Source organism: Gallus gallus, chromosome 1, assembly GCF_016699485.2.
Source record: "Gallus gallus isolate bGalGal1 chromosome 1, bGalGal1.mat.broiler.GRCg7b, whole genome shotgun sequence".
Lineage (NCBI taxonomy): Eukaryota > Metazoa > Chordata > Aves > Galliformes > Phasianidae > Gallus > Gallus gallus.
In genome coordinates this window covers 142,995,187-143,010,828 of record NC_052532.1, presented here as the reverse complement: position 1 = coordinate 143,010,828, position 15,642 = coordinate 142,995,187, and the positions used below count along the sequence as shown (strand labels likewise).

General features: G+C 44.8%; 1 protein-coding gene across 3 annotated transcripts in view; it reads right to left on the bottom strand.

The window, feature by feature from the left end:
* FGF14 (fibroblast growth factor 14) overlaps window positions 1-15,359 on the bottom strand; it is a 386,590-nt gene extending 371,231 nt beyond the window's left edge. The window contains exon 1 of one of the 3 annotated variants that reach the window (XM_015274265.4): window positions 14,667-15,359. In XM_015274265.4, coding sequence (XP_015129751.1) covers window positions 14,667-14,874 — 208 coding nt within the window. In that variant the 5' untranslated portion in view covers window positions 14,875-15,359. The remainder of the gene's footprint in view (window positions 1-14,666) is intronic. The other 2 variants (NM_204777.2, XM_025141879.3) reach the window with 2 other exon arrangements.
* Between the last annotated feature and the right edge of the window lie 283 nt (window positions 15,360-15,642).

Here is a 15,642-nt window from a genome sequence, read left to right as displayed (position 1 = left end):
TGCTCCAGAGGCCCTGCATCGCAGCAAAGGATGTGAACTGACAGGAGCTTTGTAGGGCACCTGCAGGAATGGAGAGAGTGGTGAGGAAGCCTTGCTCCAGAACCCGCTCCTGGGTGGAAAAATGTACCAGCTGGTTGTTCTAAAGCAGGATTTTCACCCTGTCTCTAACAAATTTGTCTGAAAGGAAGATGAAAAGTGAGAGCTGAAGCAGGAAGGAAGAGAATAAGCAGATGGACTGTGGTAGAAACCACAACACTGATAAAATTAATTTCCTGTGTCTTCCGTGGGCAAAGAAGGGGAAGTACAGGTTAAAGTAGTCTGTAATTGGATAACAAATTAAAGTACTGCCTAATCTCTAACTAGGTTATTGTGCATCCAGGGGCAACAGCAGTCCACCTAGTCATCTGCCGTGGAACATTAAAGCTAAAATGTTGTATTTTCACAAGGCTGTGACAGGAAATGTAGGAGCAATGGCTAATTCCTGACCTTGAAAAGAGCGTGCTAGCAGTTTGCCTAGTTATGAACAAAAGAGAAAAAAAGAAGAAAGCAAAATCATACTGATGCAAAAAGAGGTTGTAAAAATATCTGAGCAAGAAAGCTTCAGTGCAGTTCTTTCTGTAAGAAGGCACTGGGAGTGACAAAAGATCTGGCTCCTCTTGAAGCGCAGATTCAATTTGAGCACACAAAGTACTACACTCTGGGCACTCCTCCTTATTAGCACTAAGACAATTGTTAATGCAGTACTGCTCACCACTAATTTAAACAAATTGAATATAACTGGTTCCTATGGACTCTCCAGAAAATACGGCTTCACCACCTTGGCTGCCTGACTGCTTCGGTGCAACCTTAGATCAAAAGGCAGAGGACACAAAGAACAGTGCGTTCAGTGCAGCGGAGCCCTCTGCTTCAGCTGCCCTCCTAAGTCAAACAGCACTGAACATCAAGCAAGAATCTTCATGTTTTGTTTCAGCGATGGACCCTTATTTTATAGCCAGTTGAAGAGTTAATTAGGCAGGATGTTACCTACTGGCCCATAATGTGAGTCGGTACACTCTGGGGCAGACATTCCACCAGTGCTTTCAAGAATTTCATAAACTAACCATTAAATCTAATCCTCAAAGAATTAGTATTCTTTGTGCTGCCCTTTGAAAAGTACTCTTAAGAGCAACAGATGCCACATCTTTCTGCACTAGCCAGAACTTTCTGTACTGGATTAAAAATAATAATAATAATAAAAAAAGACTATATCAGGGACTTGGGGTACTGTTTTTGCACATCCCTCTCAGGAAGAAAAAATCAGGGCTGAGTATCAGTGGAAAGGACTACCAGGTGGCCTGCTCACTGTCTGCATACCGCAATGTTAGTAATTTCAAATGATATCCTTTTCTTTTCTTTTTTGGGGGGGAAGGATTTTTCAAAAGGATTGAAAATTTCTGCTAACTCAGGCAGGCCTTTCATTTTATAAATTTGATTTGAGGTTCTTCACGGGAGATCATCAACACAAATATCCCTAAGGCAACATCAGCTCTTGCTGATCAATGAATGGGATGATATAAGCAACAAGGCCACAGAAGAGCTTCAGCATCCTCCTGTCTCTGCTCAGATTGGATATCAGTAAAAGGTTATTCACCAGAGGGCAGTGGGTGTGGAACAGGCTCCCCAGGGTAGTGGTCACAGCCTCAACCTGGTGGAGTTCAAGGGATGTTTAGACAGTGCTCTTAGATACTGGGTGGTCTTGTGTGGAGCCAGAAGTTGGACTCAATGATCTTTTCAGGTCTTTTCCAACTCAGGATAATGTGTGATTCTGTCTAGACAAAGGCAAATTCCCCTCATCATGTCTGACAAAATGAGACTTCTGTTTGGGTAACCTCTGGTTTGTTCTGGTCTCCTCCATTGCCTGCTCCTAACAGAATGAAAGAAAATACGCAAAAGGTAAAAACGAGAACTTGGGGATTCTATGAAAAAAAAAAAAACAAACCTCAATTCTCTTTAGAAGGAAAACCGAAGAGGACTATGTGCATGTTGTTCTTCATTCAGCTCTTCATTTGCTGCTTGTTCTACTTGGTTTCTGTAGATCTAGATTACTTTCAGTATGCGTTAATTCCCTTGGATGCAAACTAGAGAAGACACACTTGTTCTGCAAATTAGCCACTGTAAGTTAAAATAGACAAGAAGATGGAAGAGGCTTAGAATGATGCTGCAGGAATTATTGAAATAAGAGTAGCTTAGACACAGAACCACTTAATCTGTACAAGAAAATCATTGTCTTCTGCAGAAAATAAAGGTTTATTTCCTTATGGAGACTGAAGAGTGGTGCACTAGTCAGAAACAATCTAAGTATTTAGTTAAGTTTTAAGTTAGCAAGATCTGAAAAATTCAAAGCACAGCCAAAGGCAAAAAACTCTCCCTTTCCCTCAAGTGCAAAAGCAACTTCAGTCACACGAAGGGCCTCACAGTCAAAAATCCCACCTGTGTGACAAGTCCACATGCTGAACACTGCCCTCCACTGTGTTCTGTTTTAAGGCAACACAAAACTATACCCTAACACCAGAGCGTTTCACAGTTGACTTCACTGTACACAATGTAAACACATAATTTCTTTTCGTCTTAAAAACACACCCTTCTTTATCCCAGATTAAGTAATGATCCTTGGGTTTCTTCAGATTTATAATTTGCAAAGAAACAGTACACGTAAGGACTACACTAAGGTTTTCAGGGAGTTCGTAGAAGGAGGAAAATCCCCTGCTTAAATTCAAGCTTCTGGTATTTAGCAGTTAATGCAAGAGTAAACATACCTTTTGAATCCTCAGAAGGTGGAATTAAGTGATTCCTATTGGTACAAACTGATTTTCCCTTAAAATATATATATACAACTGGTCTACGATCTCTAATTCTCACTAATACAGGTAAAATGCACATACACACACTGAAGCATAATGTCAGACTATAAGCCAGACCCTTTCAATTATCAGACCATGACCCAGATTTAGCCTGCTAAAATATACTAAACATCAATAATCACTAGCAATTTCTTTACTCATGCTCCTCACAACTATATAAGGAAAGAGAGGCACCTATAGCCATGTGGGAAGAAATATATATCCTTTAATTAAAAGGAAGATCAAGAAGCATGTGCAGCAGCAGCTCAGACTGATTTCAGAGAGCTCAGCAAATGGAAGATAAACATGCAGTAAAACAATACGTTACTCAGTCGACTGACCAGCTTTGTTGCACATGCACACACAGATGAAGGGGTGATCCCTAATAAGGTCAGTGTGAAAGAAAGTGAGTGCAAGTCTGTGAAGTTGGAGAGAAAGATTTCATTTAGAAATAGAGGAAAACTCTTGTCCTTCAGTTCTTCCTTACCCTGGAACAATATCTTCTATTTAATAGGAAGAGACTCAAACTTGCATTAGCAAAGTTGAAAGAGGTTTTCTGGTCCTCTTTGGCTTTGTTTATACTGTTAAATAAAAGTGCTAGACCCTTGGTCATCCACACTTGTTACTTAGGTAGTTTTGGACCACATCAGCTAGCTCTCTCTACCCAAATCAGCTAGAGATGGTGGTGACTATTGGTAACGAGGACACAGAATCATAGAATACCCTGAGTTTGAAGGGACCCATAAGGATCATCAAGTCCAACTCCTGAATCATTCCCAAACTTTTTAAACAATAAGCCCCAGTTAACCTCCAAAATATCTAATAGTGTTCAATCTGTCATACTCTGCATTTACTTCTAAACGTTTGGCTTAAGGACTGAAGAGCTGCTCTGAAAATATCAAGCATCTCCATCTAGAATGAGCTCCATTTCTTTCAGTTGTGTTGGTTCACACAGCTAAATTCAAGAAAGCATTTTCTTGCAACAAAACTCTTCTTTGTTGGGTCAATCAAAAAAAAAAAAAAAATCCACGAGCAAATAAGGAATGTAAGCAAGCAGGAAATACTACAGTCTGGTAACCACTAGGGAAAAACCAATGTGCTTTGCCTCTCTTTGTTAAATTACTTTGCTTTATTTTATTACCAGCCTATTCAGGTCTGTTACATGAGATATTTGTTGATATACATAAATGATTTCAGTAAGGATGCTTTTATACTGTTCACAAGGAAGGAAGCAAGGCTGAGTTCAGGACTTCCCATTTGCTTCCATGGGCTTCCAGTTCTGTGTTGAACCTCATGTCCTTTTGTATAAGCAACACAAAATAAGAAATTTCAGTTTCATTTTCTGAACATCAAAATATATAATACAGTGATTTAACCTATGCCTGAAGATTAGAGAAATCCCACATCTGAACCACAATACAGTTTGTACAATATGGAGAAAATATAGAATCACAGGAATGCTCAGGTTGGAAGGAGACAGCAAAGCCATTTGGCCATGGATGAATCCCTCTCCCTCTTTAATTGAGTAGTATGAACTCAGGCTTCTGTCTCTCAGCTAGTAGGAAGAGTTTAAGGTGGGGGAAGGATATCAAAGCCCAAATGAAGTACAGGTCGTACAATCCTTACTTGCCAACTGTTAAAAAGAAGAGAATGTATCTCCCTTCAACATTACTTCAAGATCTCCAGAACAAGCTTATTGATGGAGATTTATGGTGATCGTGGTCTCAATATCACCTGATGTTCTTGGCCTACTTGGCTGTGGACATAAAAAAGTATAGGAAGAAAAACTCATATTAATGTCAAACCTGCACTAATCCCTGCAAGAGCATAGAAATGCCTTTGAAACATCTTGGTAAAGAAAAAAAGCTATGTAAATGCTTCCAGTGTTGGATACATCTATATTGCCCAGTTGATGGCATCTGCTGAAAAGATTCACCAAGAAAAAGATCCAAAGAACCATAGACATTGCATTTTAACAGTTGTCTTCTAAATCAAATCTTTTTGGGGGAAAAAGAATGTATTTCCTCTCAGCAGCAGATACATCGACAGTTTAAGGTTAGCTTGCTGTCCTTCCTCACAGGCAGACACAAGTGCCATTCCTCTGGTGAGCCTGCAGGTGTTAACCCAGGCAGCTGGGGCATGTGTAGGACATTTCATGCTCATACTGGTTCAGAATAGCAAGGGCTGCTAGGCATGCTCATGCAGATGGATGGCAGACATCCATATGCCAGCAAGGAGGCAAGAGGCACGGGACACTCAGCAAAGGTCACCCTGGAGGCCACTGCTTCAGCGCTGTGCAACAGTGAACAATAGACTCATGAGAGTACCTGCATTTGTGAAAGCAAAGCAACATTTACAAGGGTATCTCACCTTTAGCAAGATAGCTATAAATGGAATACATTCAGAGAATCTAGACTCTTATCAAATATAACTCTTATGTGTCCTTGGTAAAGGAACACTTCTAGAAATAGATGTTTTTTCATGAAAATGTCCTTAAATTTCAGGTCTGTTTGCTCTTCAATTGATAAGTAGTCTGAAGAATTTCTAAATTTTGCTTGCCTGCAGGACTTTCTACTGATAACCTTTCTAAATGACTACAGATTCCTTTAATCCCCTTATTATTTACTTTATAATTTCTTTTGTCACTCTGGTTTTTCATCTCCCTCTGAGAATAAGTGGGAGAGAGAGCATCCCACACTATTCAAGTATCATCTACATAGCACTTTAGAAAAAAATCTCACCTAATGTACTAACATCACATTCTGACTTACTTTTGTTCTAACTTCATCAAGTTCCACCCCCAAATTCTTAACCTATATATATGACTACAAGGGCTTAGTATTTATCTTTTTCCAATCTTCCATCTGAAATTTATTAGCAAGTATTCTTTTTGGCAGCCAACTTAAGCCATAATCATTGCAGTTAGTCACTGAAAGCCAAAGAAAATTGGTCTCAGAAAATGTAATAACCTCTCATTTTGCCATTTCTCCTGACATTTTATTAAAAGGTTTTAACCTAGCCTGCACAACTTACAGTTTACTTCTGCTCTGGTTATAAGGTCCTAAACTGCCACCTCTTTTGTCGCCCTATAGGCAGCTGGCCCAGCTGGGATAAAATCATTCTGATCAACCATCTAAGAGGTCACAAAGATAAGTAGATAAACACGACATGCTTTTCATCTGCATATCGTTAGGATATTTTTTTTCTTCTCATTATGTTTAACGGTTTGGGGTTTTTTAAGAGCAAGCACCATGTCTAATTCAGCATCTTGAGGAAGTCCTTGGATTGCATTTTTCCTCAATGCTCAGAATTGACACGTGCTTTCATAGTACTAAGAAAGCCAGTGTCTTCTAAACTACATTTCCATTGAAAACATTCAGTGAAGAGAGAATATCTTATGTGCCCACAAATCACAGGATTCACCTCCACTTCATGTCAGTAACACCCCAGATACATCATCTTTTATAAACTGCAAAGACGAACTGAAATGAGGAAAGACAGCTGAACACAAAATCACAATGAATCCATTCCTACTTCCTTGGCACCCATTCCTCCCACCATGATTAAACTCATTGATTTTACCCAGACAGCTATTGCTGAGGAAGCTACAACCACTTTTCTTCTCCTATTACATTTCCACAACTCCACCATTGTCAGCATTTGAAACAAAATAAGGACTTTCTCAGAAAAATGCTGGTCTTCAACACAAACACTACATAATGACATATTTGCTGTAAAACTACCCTGTGCTCTTTTTAGGTGCTGTTCCACAGAAAAAGAGTTTTGAAGGTGAATCTTCAACCTGTTTCAAATTCTTTTGCATGCAAGCAGAGCTCAGTATTTCAGAACACAGGAAGGAATAATGCATACAGTCACCTGTTTTGTCACAAATGTCCCCACTCAGCAGGAACCCAAGAGTATGTTGCATTACAGTGGCAAGTTATTATCTTCTCATGCAATAATGTCTCCAAACCGCAGTATGAAATGTGAAGTCCAATGAACGGCAAACAAGGTTAATCAAAGCTTAATGAAAGGTTAATCAGAGGTAAAGAAGACTCAGACTACAAGTTCACTCTGTCTGTACCCTGATGAAGTTATGGACATAGGTGAAGTTCTCTGAGAATTCCTGGAAGCAGCTTTAAGGAGTCACGTAGCACCTCTATGAGCAGGCAGTGCCAGGACCCACAACCTGCTCTGTTCCAGGTCAAGGAAGAAAAGATCAGTGATATTACCCAGAAAGTTTTCCCAGAAGCTGAGTTGCCCTTCTTTAACTGCAGAATCCCACGTAAAGTATTTTATCCTCAAACAAGAAATATGTTCAAGCAATAATCAAGACAATAAAAGGGGTAGCATTTGTTCTTGGGCCTTCTGAATCCTTTTTGCTGACTTTACTGTCTTTTACTAATCAGTCGCTGTTGCTTTGCTGCCTCTACATTTATGTTCTTCTGTGACTGTTCTGCTACTGTAAATTAGCAGAAAGTGAGAAACTAATCACTCATACAGCTCATGCCTCATAAAACAGAGAACAATCCATCATCAATCGTAAATATCAGTTACTTCAGTAATAACCTGTGAGGTAGCTCTGCTCACTGTCACTAGCTAATTACTCAAACTGTAGAGAACTTAAAAACATCAGAAAGAAACATAATTAAGGGCTAATTTTCCTCACAGATTCTAATCCAAAGAAAAAATGTGAGGTGTCTGCACAAGCAGCAGGTAAAAAAACAGGGATGTGAAAGGTTACAGTGGAGGCTGCAAGTGTCTGGGATGGATCAAGGTCATATTCATGAAGATGCAACAGATCTGAGTAAAGCCAGGAGATTACCAAATATTGGTACTGAAAGTCTGTATAACCTTGTTTTTTTGGGCCAGAAAGTCACTACTATGTGGGGACAAAGTATCAGATCTAGGAGGAAATTGCTGAGGGACACAAGTCCTCACAAGTTTCAATCCACCTGTTAATGTCGTTTAAAAACATAGATTTTAGTGCACGCTTAAAGAGCGCAAGACACAAAATCACATTTGGCCTGAAGTTAATTCACATCTGAAATGTTGGGTTGATCTCTTAGTGGGATAATCCATCTAAATCATGTTTGGGTTCAAATTCTTGGGGACCAATAGCAGTATCGTGTATCCACACACACTTTCTAGTTGCAAGAACATCTAAGCTGTAAATTGCTTAATTCATGCCATGAGCCCTATGAATTAATAAGCATTACTATTAATTTAACTTGTATTGAGATATTCCTGATAGGACAATCTATTTCATAAGATACTGCTATGCTAATGACTTCTGGAAAAAAAAATTTAAGGAGCTCCTCGCTTTATTATTTTTCTACATCTTTTCCTATATTTTCCACTATGTTTTACACTGTTAGTTCCTGTTCATGTCATTTAACGTCTGTAAATTTACCTATCTTAGCAATGAGTGATACGTATTGAAACTACCAGGCAGAATTAGTACTCCACAAAGCGCTTTTCTAATGAGAAGTGTGAACTGGGAACTGTTATCTGGGCATCTTATTTAAATGTAGCAAGACAGGCTTAGAAATACATTTACTGAAAAAGTAACAAGTTCGGCAAACTTGTTTTCTTTAAATTAACATTTTCAACTCAAAACCTCATTAAGGGACAATGAAATTCTTCTAGATTTCCTGCTGAGAACCAAGAGGTTCATATGTAAACAGAAGACTTTGATTGTATATTCAAGCTCTCTCTTCTGTTCCAACTGTTCGACAGGGGTATAAATTCTAGTTTTCAGTGACACTAGACCTTCATTCCTTAAAAGCTTGTTGAAGGAGTGATATCCACCTTTTCCCTCAAGAAGAAGGACTTTGTGGAAACATGTGCTTTGTGGAAGGTGCTTCTGTACCCCATAGGCCTAGAAAATCCACTGGCTGCAGTAGGACCACAAAAGCAGATTCCCCATGCAAAGGGATGTGTCAGTTGCCACCTCATCTCTGTTCTCAGAAGCCAGAGACATCCCACATCCTCAGCAAAGGCAAGTTATCTGCATGGGAATAGAGACTATAGGAATGCTGCTTGTGTTCTGACAGTTCAAGGAAGAAGGCACTGCAAAGGAATTGACCTTCACCTTACAGATAAGATTCCCCCGAAAAATTCCTCATCAGTAACCACAAAAGCAAATTGGGAATAGGGTCCACCTTTGTTTTTCCAACCCCTCCACGCATACAGTTACATGCAGCTCACGAGGAGACATGCAAAGGTTTTGAGGCTGGAATAGAAATGCTCTTTGACAAGCAAAGGTGTATAGCTCCTTCTGAGCCTGATAAACACAGAGGCCAAAAGAAAGAGATTTATGACAGTCCGGTAATGACTGAAAAAACAGTAGGATATATTAGGGGAAGGTTCAAATCTACATTTGCCTTGTTTATTATATTTTTCTTACTCCAGCTACTGCCCAGTGCTGGAGATAGGAGATGTTCAACAGCTGAGGCACCAGTCCTACATATTCTTCATCCTCATCCTGTTCTTATATTTCTGAATTACAAAGCTATGTGAGAAAACATGGACAACGTAATGAATTCTGAGAGAACAGCAAAGTCTATTCCCATATCATACCCTTTTGGAATCTCCTCAAAACAAATCTTTCATCGGGGATTACAGCTTATTTTGTGTCGTGGTCCAATAGAAAAGCCTGAACAATTCCAATGGAATTAAAATGTTTAGCCTTGGTACAATTCCACTGTCCTGTGGGACCTGGCTAGTTTCAGTGCCACCAAATGATCAGGCCAAGTAATTTCCAGGCTACTACCTTGTGCATACAAACAGTAAAGTTGTTCAGTGTAATTCCTCATGCTGTTCCCTGTTAGAATTTATAAGCGAAATAAGCAGGTGTCAGAGTCCAAACACAGAATATGGACATTAAAATTACATCATCGATTTCTATCACCAATGGAGTGCCACTTGATCCTATTTACCACACACAACCATCCAGTATTAGCTCTCTAACTATTGAAATATTGGTTATGTTCAACACAATATTGAACTTCAGTACAGAAGATGTTATTATTCTGACTTGTACAATGACTTTTACCCTGGATATTATTATTCTGACGTCTCAACACTGTCTCATCGGCAACTATTTACTTCCCTTTATACTATTTAATGTGAGGGCTTTTAATAGAGTAGGCTGCAGACACACAAAGCCTGCATTTCATCTATCCATTAAAAGTCTGTCACTTAATGATTTCGAGGTTTCACCCCCAAAAAGATCCTCTTCAAAGACAGTGTGTTCCTGATTTGAATAGCAGCTTCGTTTGCTATTTACCTTTAGTGTACAGTATATTCAAAAGGACACATTGCATGCATACGTTCTGCTCGCTCGGAGTTCAGCCCATCATGGAGACAAGCACCATCTCTTTGCAATTATAATTGTCAGTTCTTCTGAGTGGCTCATAACATGTCAGGATCCACTTCAAGAACATGATAAATAATTCTTCTAATACCCAGTCTGAAGACGAATGTACTCCTCTGAGCATTTCATCACATGGCCTGCAAAAAGAAGACTTTCCTCCCAGCTCCCAGTGTGTTCTGACAGCTGAAACACGCTGCATGAAGTGTGTTCTGTCTGAACTAACATATGGTCTCAGTCCTGCAAAGTCTATTTCCAGGTACTCTGCCTGCTGTATGCAGCCTTTCCATACAGTGGCAAGTAGCTGCCTGGTACATTAATTGTTCAAGCCTCTGCGACATCGCAACAGGTTTTTTCACAACAGAGATTTTAGCATTTAAAAGCAATGTTTTGTTACTCAGTAAGTTGTTCTGTAGACTTGTCTAGTAATTTGTCTCCAAAAAAGCTATTATCCACTGAAACACAATGAGCAAAACAAAGCCATCAGCAGCACGCTCGTGCAGTGTTAGAAACTGTCTGCAGTTTTTAACAAGCAGAAAAGCCAGGCACAGGGCAGGAACGGTGTGTCCAAAACCACAAGGGAGACCTTCAGCAGAATGAGGTACAGAAATGAGCCACTGCTCCCAAAGTAACAGGATCACCCTGGCCACAAGCAGCCCGCTCCAGCAGGACGCAGTGCTACGGGCACACTGCAGACTGACGTCTGTGAGTACTCAGCACAGCTCGGTCTGCACACAGCCACTTCATCTGGCCAATCACCTTCTAGACGTACAGCATCTCATTCTGCAATTACACAGAAATCTCAGTAGTGACCCCACAAACTACCACTACGCAGTTGCTGTAATGCTGTGCTGCTTTGCTGCTGCTTTTTTTAATGTCACAAAGTCCTCTTGAAAAACTGATTTCCAGTTTTAAGCTCACTCTTCTCTTCAGATGATGTTTTTATAGACCAGGCAGAAAACCTTTGCACGGAGACCAGTTCTGAATGTCTAAATCATTCCTTCCCTAAACTTGGAGTCAATGGGAATTTTAGCTGAAAATTAATATACTTAGCATAATCTAAGCAGGTAAGAATAAATATCATTCTCAAAGGAAAACTGCATACACATAAATATTTAAACAAATGATAGCTGTAAATACATTTATCATATTTTCTCTAAGCATAAATCATCCTTTGTATATTTGAACTCAGTTATAAATGGTCCATCATTAGCAGACATTGAGCTGGGTGTAAGCATTTCACCACAGGAGGGGGATTCATGAGCAGGCATAAATTTCACCCCTTAACAAGGAGAATATGCAATCTAATTTGATCAACAATAATCAAATTTGTATAAATTTAGAAAATGTATTCCACAGAGGACAGAACTTCAGTAGGTGAGATACACATAAATAGGCAATTTTACATCCAAGGGAAAGAAACACACCGTGGATCTCATAACAGTGTAGGAATGGTGGGGTTAGGCAGTCAGAGATGCTTTCAAATATGCTTGAAAGGAACTCCAAGGGCCCAATCCTGCAGCTCCTACTGAGGCCCTTAGACTTTCAGTGAGAGGTTTGTTTTCCATGAGTTAGAAAAGCAGCGGTGGCCCCAGTTTACTTCACATAGAGCTAACAATGGTCACCATAGATCTTAGGAGCAGGACCCAAGCTTCTGTTTTCATCTTGCATGACTATGCTTAGAAACTTTTTTAAACGATGAGCAGCCATGAAAGAACAGCCTGACTGCTTTATGGGGATGACACAGAGATCCTGGTTTAGGCACAACCCGCACGTCAGAAGTTCTTTTTAAATAGGTTTTGTGCCTGAGATTGATCTGAGATTGATAATACCAGAAACTAAACTCCTTTATCAGCAACATATTAATAGCAGTGCCAATTTCCATCCACTCTCCTGTCAGCACCCCTGACTGAGTTGGAGAGATGCCTCTCCTTGGAGGTAAATGGAGAGGAAATGTGATACATCCTCTGTCTGCTGGATGCCACCAAGGGGGAAATGTGATCCATGGGGGCATGTCCCTCTCCAGCCAGCCAACCTATCTCCCATGGGCAGCTGGCTTTGGGTGAAAAATGTTTGGTTCTTCCTCTGTTTGCTTTAAAAGACACCCAGAGGTACTCTCCTTCCCCATAACCCCTTAAGCCCGACAAGAAGAATCAGTGCAAGCAAAACCACACTTCATCCTCAAAGTTTTCCCGTAATGGAGGTGAATAATTACAGGAAGCAAAAGGCACTTTCCAGGATCTCTAATTTGAAACAAAGCATTCCAACAGATAGCCCACAGCTGATTCAGCCCCATCAGAGCCCCAGGCACCATCCACTGTGCTCCCCACGCTCTGGCCCCACTCTGCTCTGTGCTGAGAGCCACAGCAGAGCCCTTGGGGCGGCCGCCGAGCCCTGGAGGAGGTGGACACACGGAGAGGGCACAGTACAGAGCACCTGGACAAGAGCCACCCACTGCTGTAAAGAAAGTGGCTACCTCAAGGGGTTAAAAGAAAAAAAAAAAAAAAGTGCATCAGGCCGAAAATAGCTGAGCAACCTGCGGTCGCAGCTGCCCAACCTGCCCGATTTTCTGCCCGGTTGGCTCAGCAGCAGCTGTGCCTCGGGAGACTCAAGAGCTCTCGAAAAGTTCGGTGGGTGAAGGACTGGGTGGGGGCGCGGGGGGCCGGGAGGAGCCATCGGCAGGAGAGTCGCCGCTGTCCTGCGGGCACCGCGGGGCTGGCGCAGGGGAAGTGCCGCGGAGCAGCAGCGCCTGTTGCCCAAATACCGGCGGCCCGGCCGAGCCTTCCCCAGCAGCCGCCGCTCAGTGCGGGGCCGAGATTTCGCATCCCTCCGCTCAGAGCGGAGCGGCCGGATGGGGACCCCCTGACCCCGGCCTGCGGTCTGATCCCAGGGATGCGGGCTGGAAGGGCTGCAGACCACTCCGGCCCTGAACCCTTTCCCGGAGCATATCGCCCCTCGGCTCCGCACCGCGCTGCGCTCACGGCCCTGCAGGAGCCGCCCCCCCGCGCTGCCCTGCCCCGGTCCGCCCCAGGGGGAAGCACAGCATCCCCCCTCCCACCCCCCGGGCTCGCTGCAGCGCCAAAGGGGAGAGGAGCCCGCGGGAGCTGAGCGCTGCGACCGCTCCCCAGCCCCCAGCGGGGCATTTCGGCCTCTTTGGTATTCCGAGAGGTGGCCGCTCGCTGCTGCAGAGCCGGGAGGGAACAGGAGAGCCTGGGGAGGTGTGGGGCCAATAAATCCGCCGAGACGCCCACCACAGCTCCGCAGCGGCACCGAGCTGGGCAAAGCGAGAGCCGGGGGCGGAGAGGGGTGCGGGCTGCCAGGGCTGCCGCTTGTTGGTGTTGGGGTGTCAGAGAGGAAACGAGAGCCTATGATCTACTACACTGCAGTGCCGGCGTCAGGAGCCTCCTGCTCGGGAGCTGCCGCTGCAGGGCAGCCGGCATACACCCGCACCACGCACACACACGCAGCATCCCTCGCCTCCCCCCGCCCGCAGGTGCTTGCGGACACCCCGCTGGCCGGGGGGAGCAGGCAGGCGCCGGGGGGACCCAGGCCCGGGGGAGGCGGGTGGGAGGGCCGTATTTCCCTGAAAAGCCGCCGGCTCCCCCGCCCGCCCGCCCGCCCGCATCCCGGCCGCCCCGAGCGGGAGGGAAGAATGCAACAGCAGCAGCGTGACCCACCGGGCCAGGCGGCCCGGGGCAGCCGCATTTGCATTTCTTATGTAATGCACCGCAAGTTTCCCCTGTCGGAGCCGGACCGGAGCGAAGCTCACGATGCCGGCTGCAGGCAGCCATGGGGCCGGGGGCCGAGCGGAGGGGTCGGCCCGGCAACGGGCGACGGACTGGTGGGGGGCACAGCGCCTCGGTGTCCGTCCGGGCAGCGGCCCAAGGAAAGTGACCCTTTCCTCACCGCCCCCCTCTGGCCCGAGGTCCCAGGGGGGAGTGCTAAGATGGGGGGGGGGCTTGACTTCAGAGAGCCGAGGGAAGTGGGTGGGTGCGGAGGGGGGAACGCGCTGCAAACCGAGCACAAAGTGCGGTACAGGGCCGGCTGGCAGCAGCACGCACGAGGCCGGGCCCCCTCCCAGCCGGTGGCCCCGGGGGTGGGCTCTGGGGACGGTGGGGGGAATGCTCCGGCTGCCCCTCCGATATAAAAGTTTCATCCTCAGAAATAGCCCACGAAACTAGGAGATGCGGCCCGGCCTGGGGTCGCCTTTGGTCATAGATATCTATACATTTTCTCCGTGGTGACGGTGGCTGAAGCTAATCCGTACCGCTCCTTGCTTATTCATACACATACATGCATGTCCGTGCCGGCCTCGCTCTATCCCCCCTTCTCGGCAGGATTGCAGATCTACCTCGGCGAGCAACAGACAGGGCAGCATAAAGGAAAACAACGCGGTGCAATGCATTGCTTACCAGTTTGGTTCTTGTTTTTCTTAAGACTCTTGCCACAAAGACACTGCAGCATATGCGATCCTTTGCTGAAAATGTTCCAAAGAAACCACATTGATTTGGGCGAAAAGCAATCCAGCAGCTTATACACCCTGAGAAAGAAGAGATCCTTGCGGTTGCATAATAATAAATTGAGACCAGTTCTCCTGAAGAGGGGCACCAGTTTTATCATAGAAAAGGCGGTTATATTCCGATCTTCTCACAGTTTTTGTTGGTTTTTATTTTGTTGGCTTTGGGGTTGGTTTTTTTTTTTTTTTTTTTTTTTTTCCTCACGTGGTATATTTCTTTGAGACTTTTCAATGGATGCTTTTTTTTTTTTTTTTCAGCCGGGCTCAACGGTTATTCCCCTTAGATCAACATTGGATTGTAACCAAAAGCGTGAAGAGACACAAAAAAAACAAAAACAAAAACCAAAAATCCCTTTTTCAGCGCGAAGCCAAACGAAAAGTAAGGTAGCGAAATCCCGGCCGAGGCCAAAACCTCATCGGAGACACCGGCAGAAGGCGGCAGAAGGATCCCCAAAGAGACAACCATAGCCTGGCACTTGACTGCTAGGAGGATGGGTGGATCTGCAGAACAAAAGCCACGGCAGGATCCATCCTACTGAACGACTGCCATTGTGCAGCCCCGCGGCGGGAGAGCGCACCACCAGCACCCGGCGAAGCCCGGCTCGAGGCGGAGAGACCGGCAGCCGGCCGCGGGGCGGACCCCGCCCGCAGCCCCCGCCGCTGCCCTGCAGTCCCCGCCGCCCCGCGACGCCTCCCGCCCTCGCCCGCGCGGGCCGCTCGCCTCCGGCCCCGGCTGCCGCTGCGCCCCGCTCCGCCGCGCAGGAGGCAACCACCCCCCGCCCCGCGTCGCCCGCCCGCCCGCCCGCCGCAGCCTCGGCGCCCAGTCGCCGGCGGGCGCCGGGGGAGGAGGAGCCGCGCTGCCCCGCCGGCCC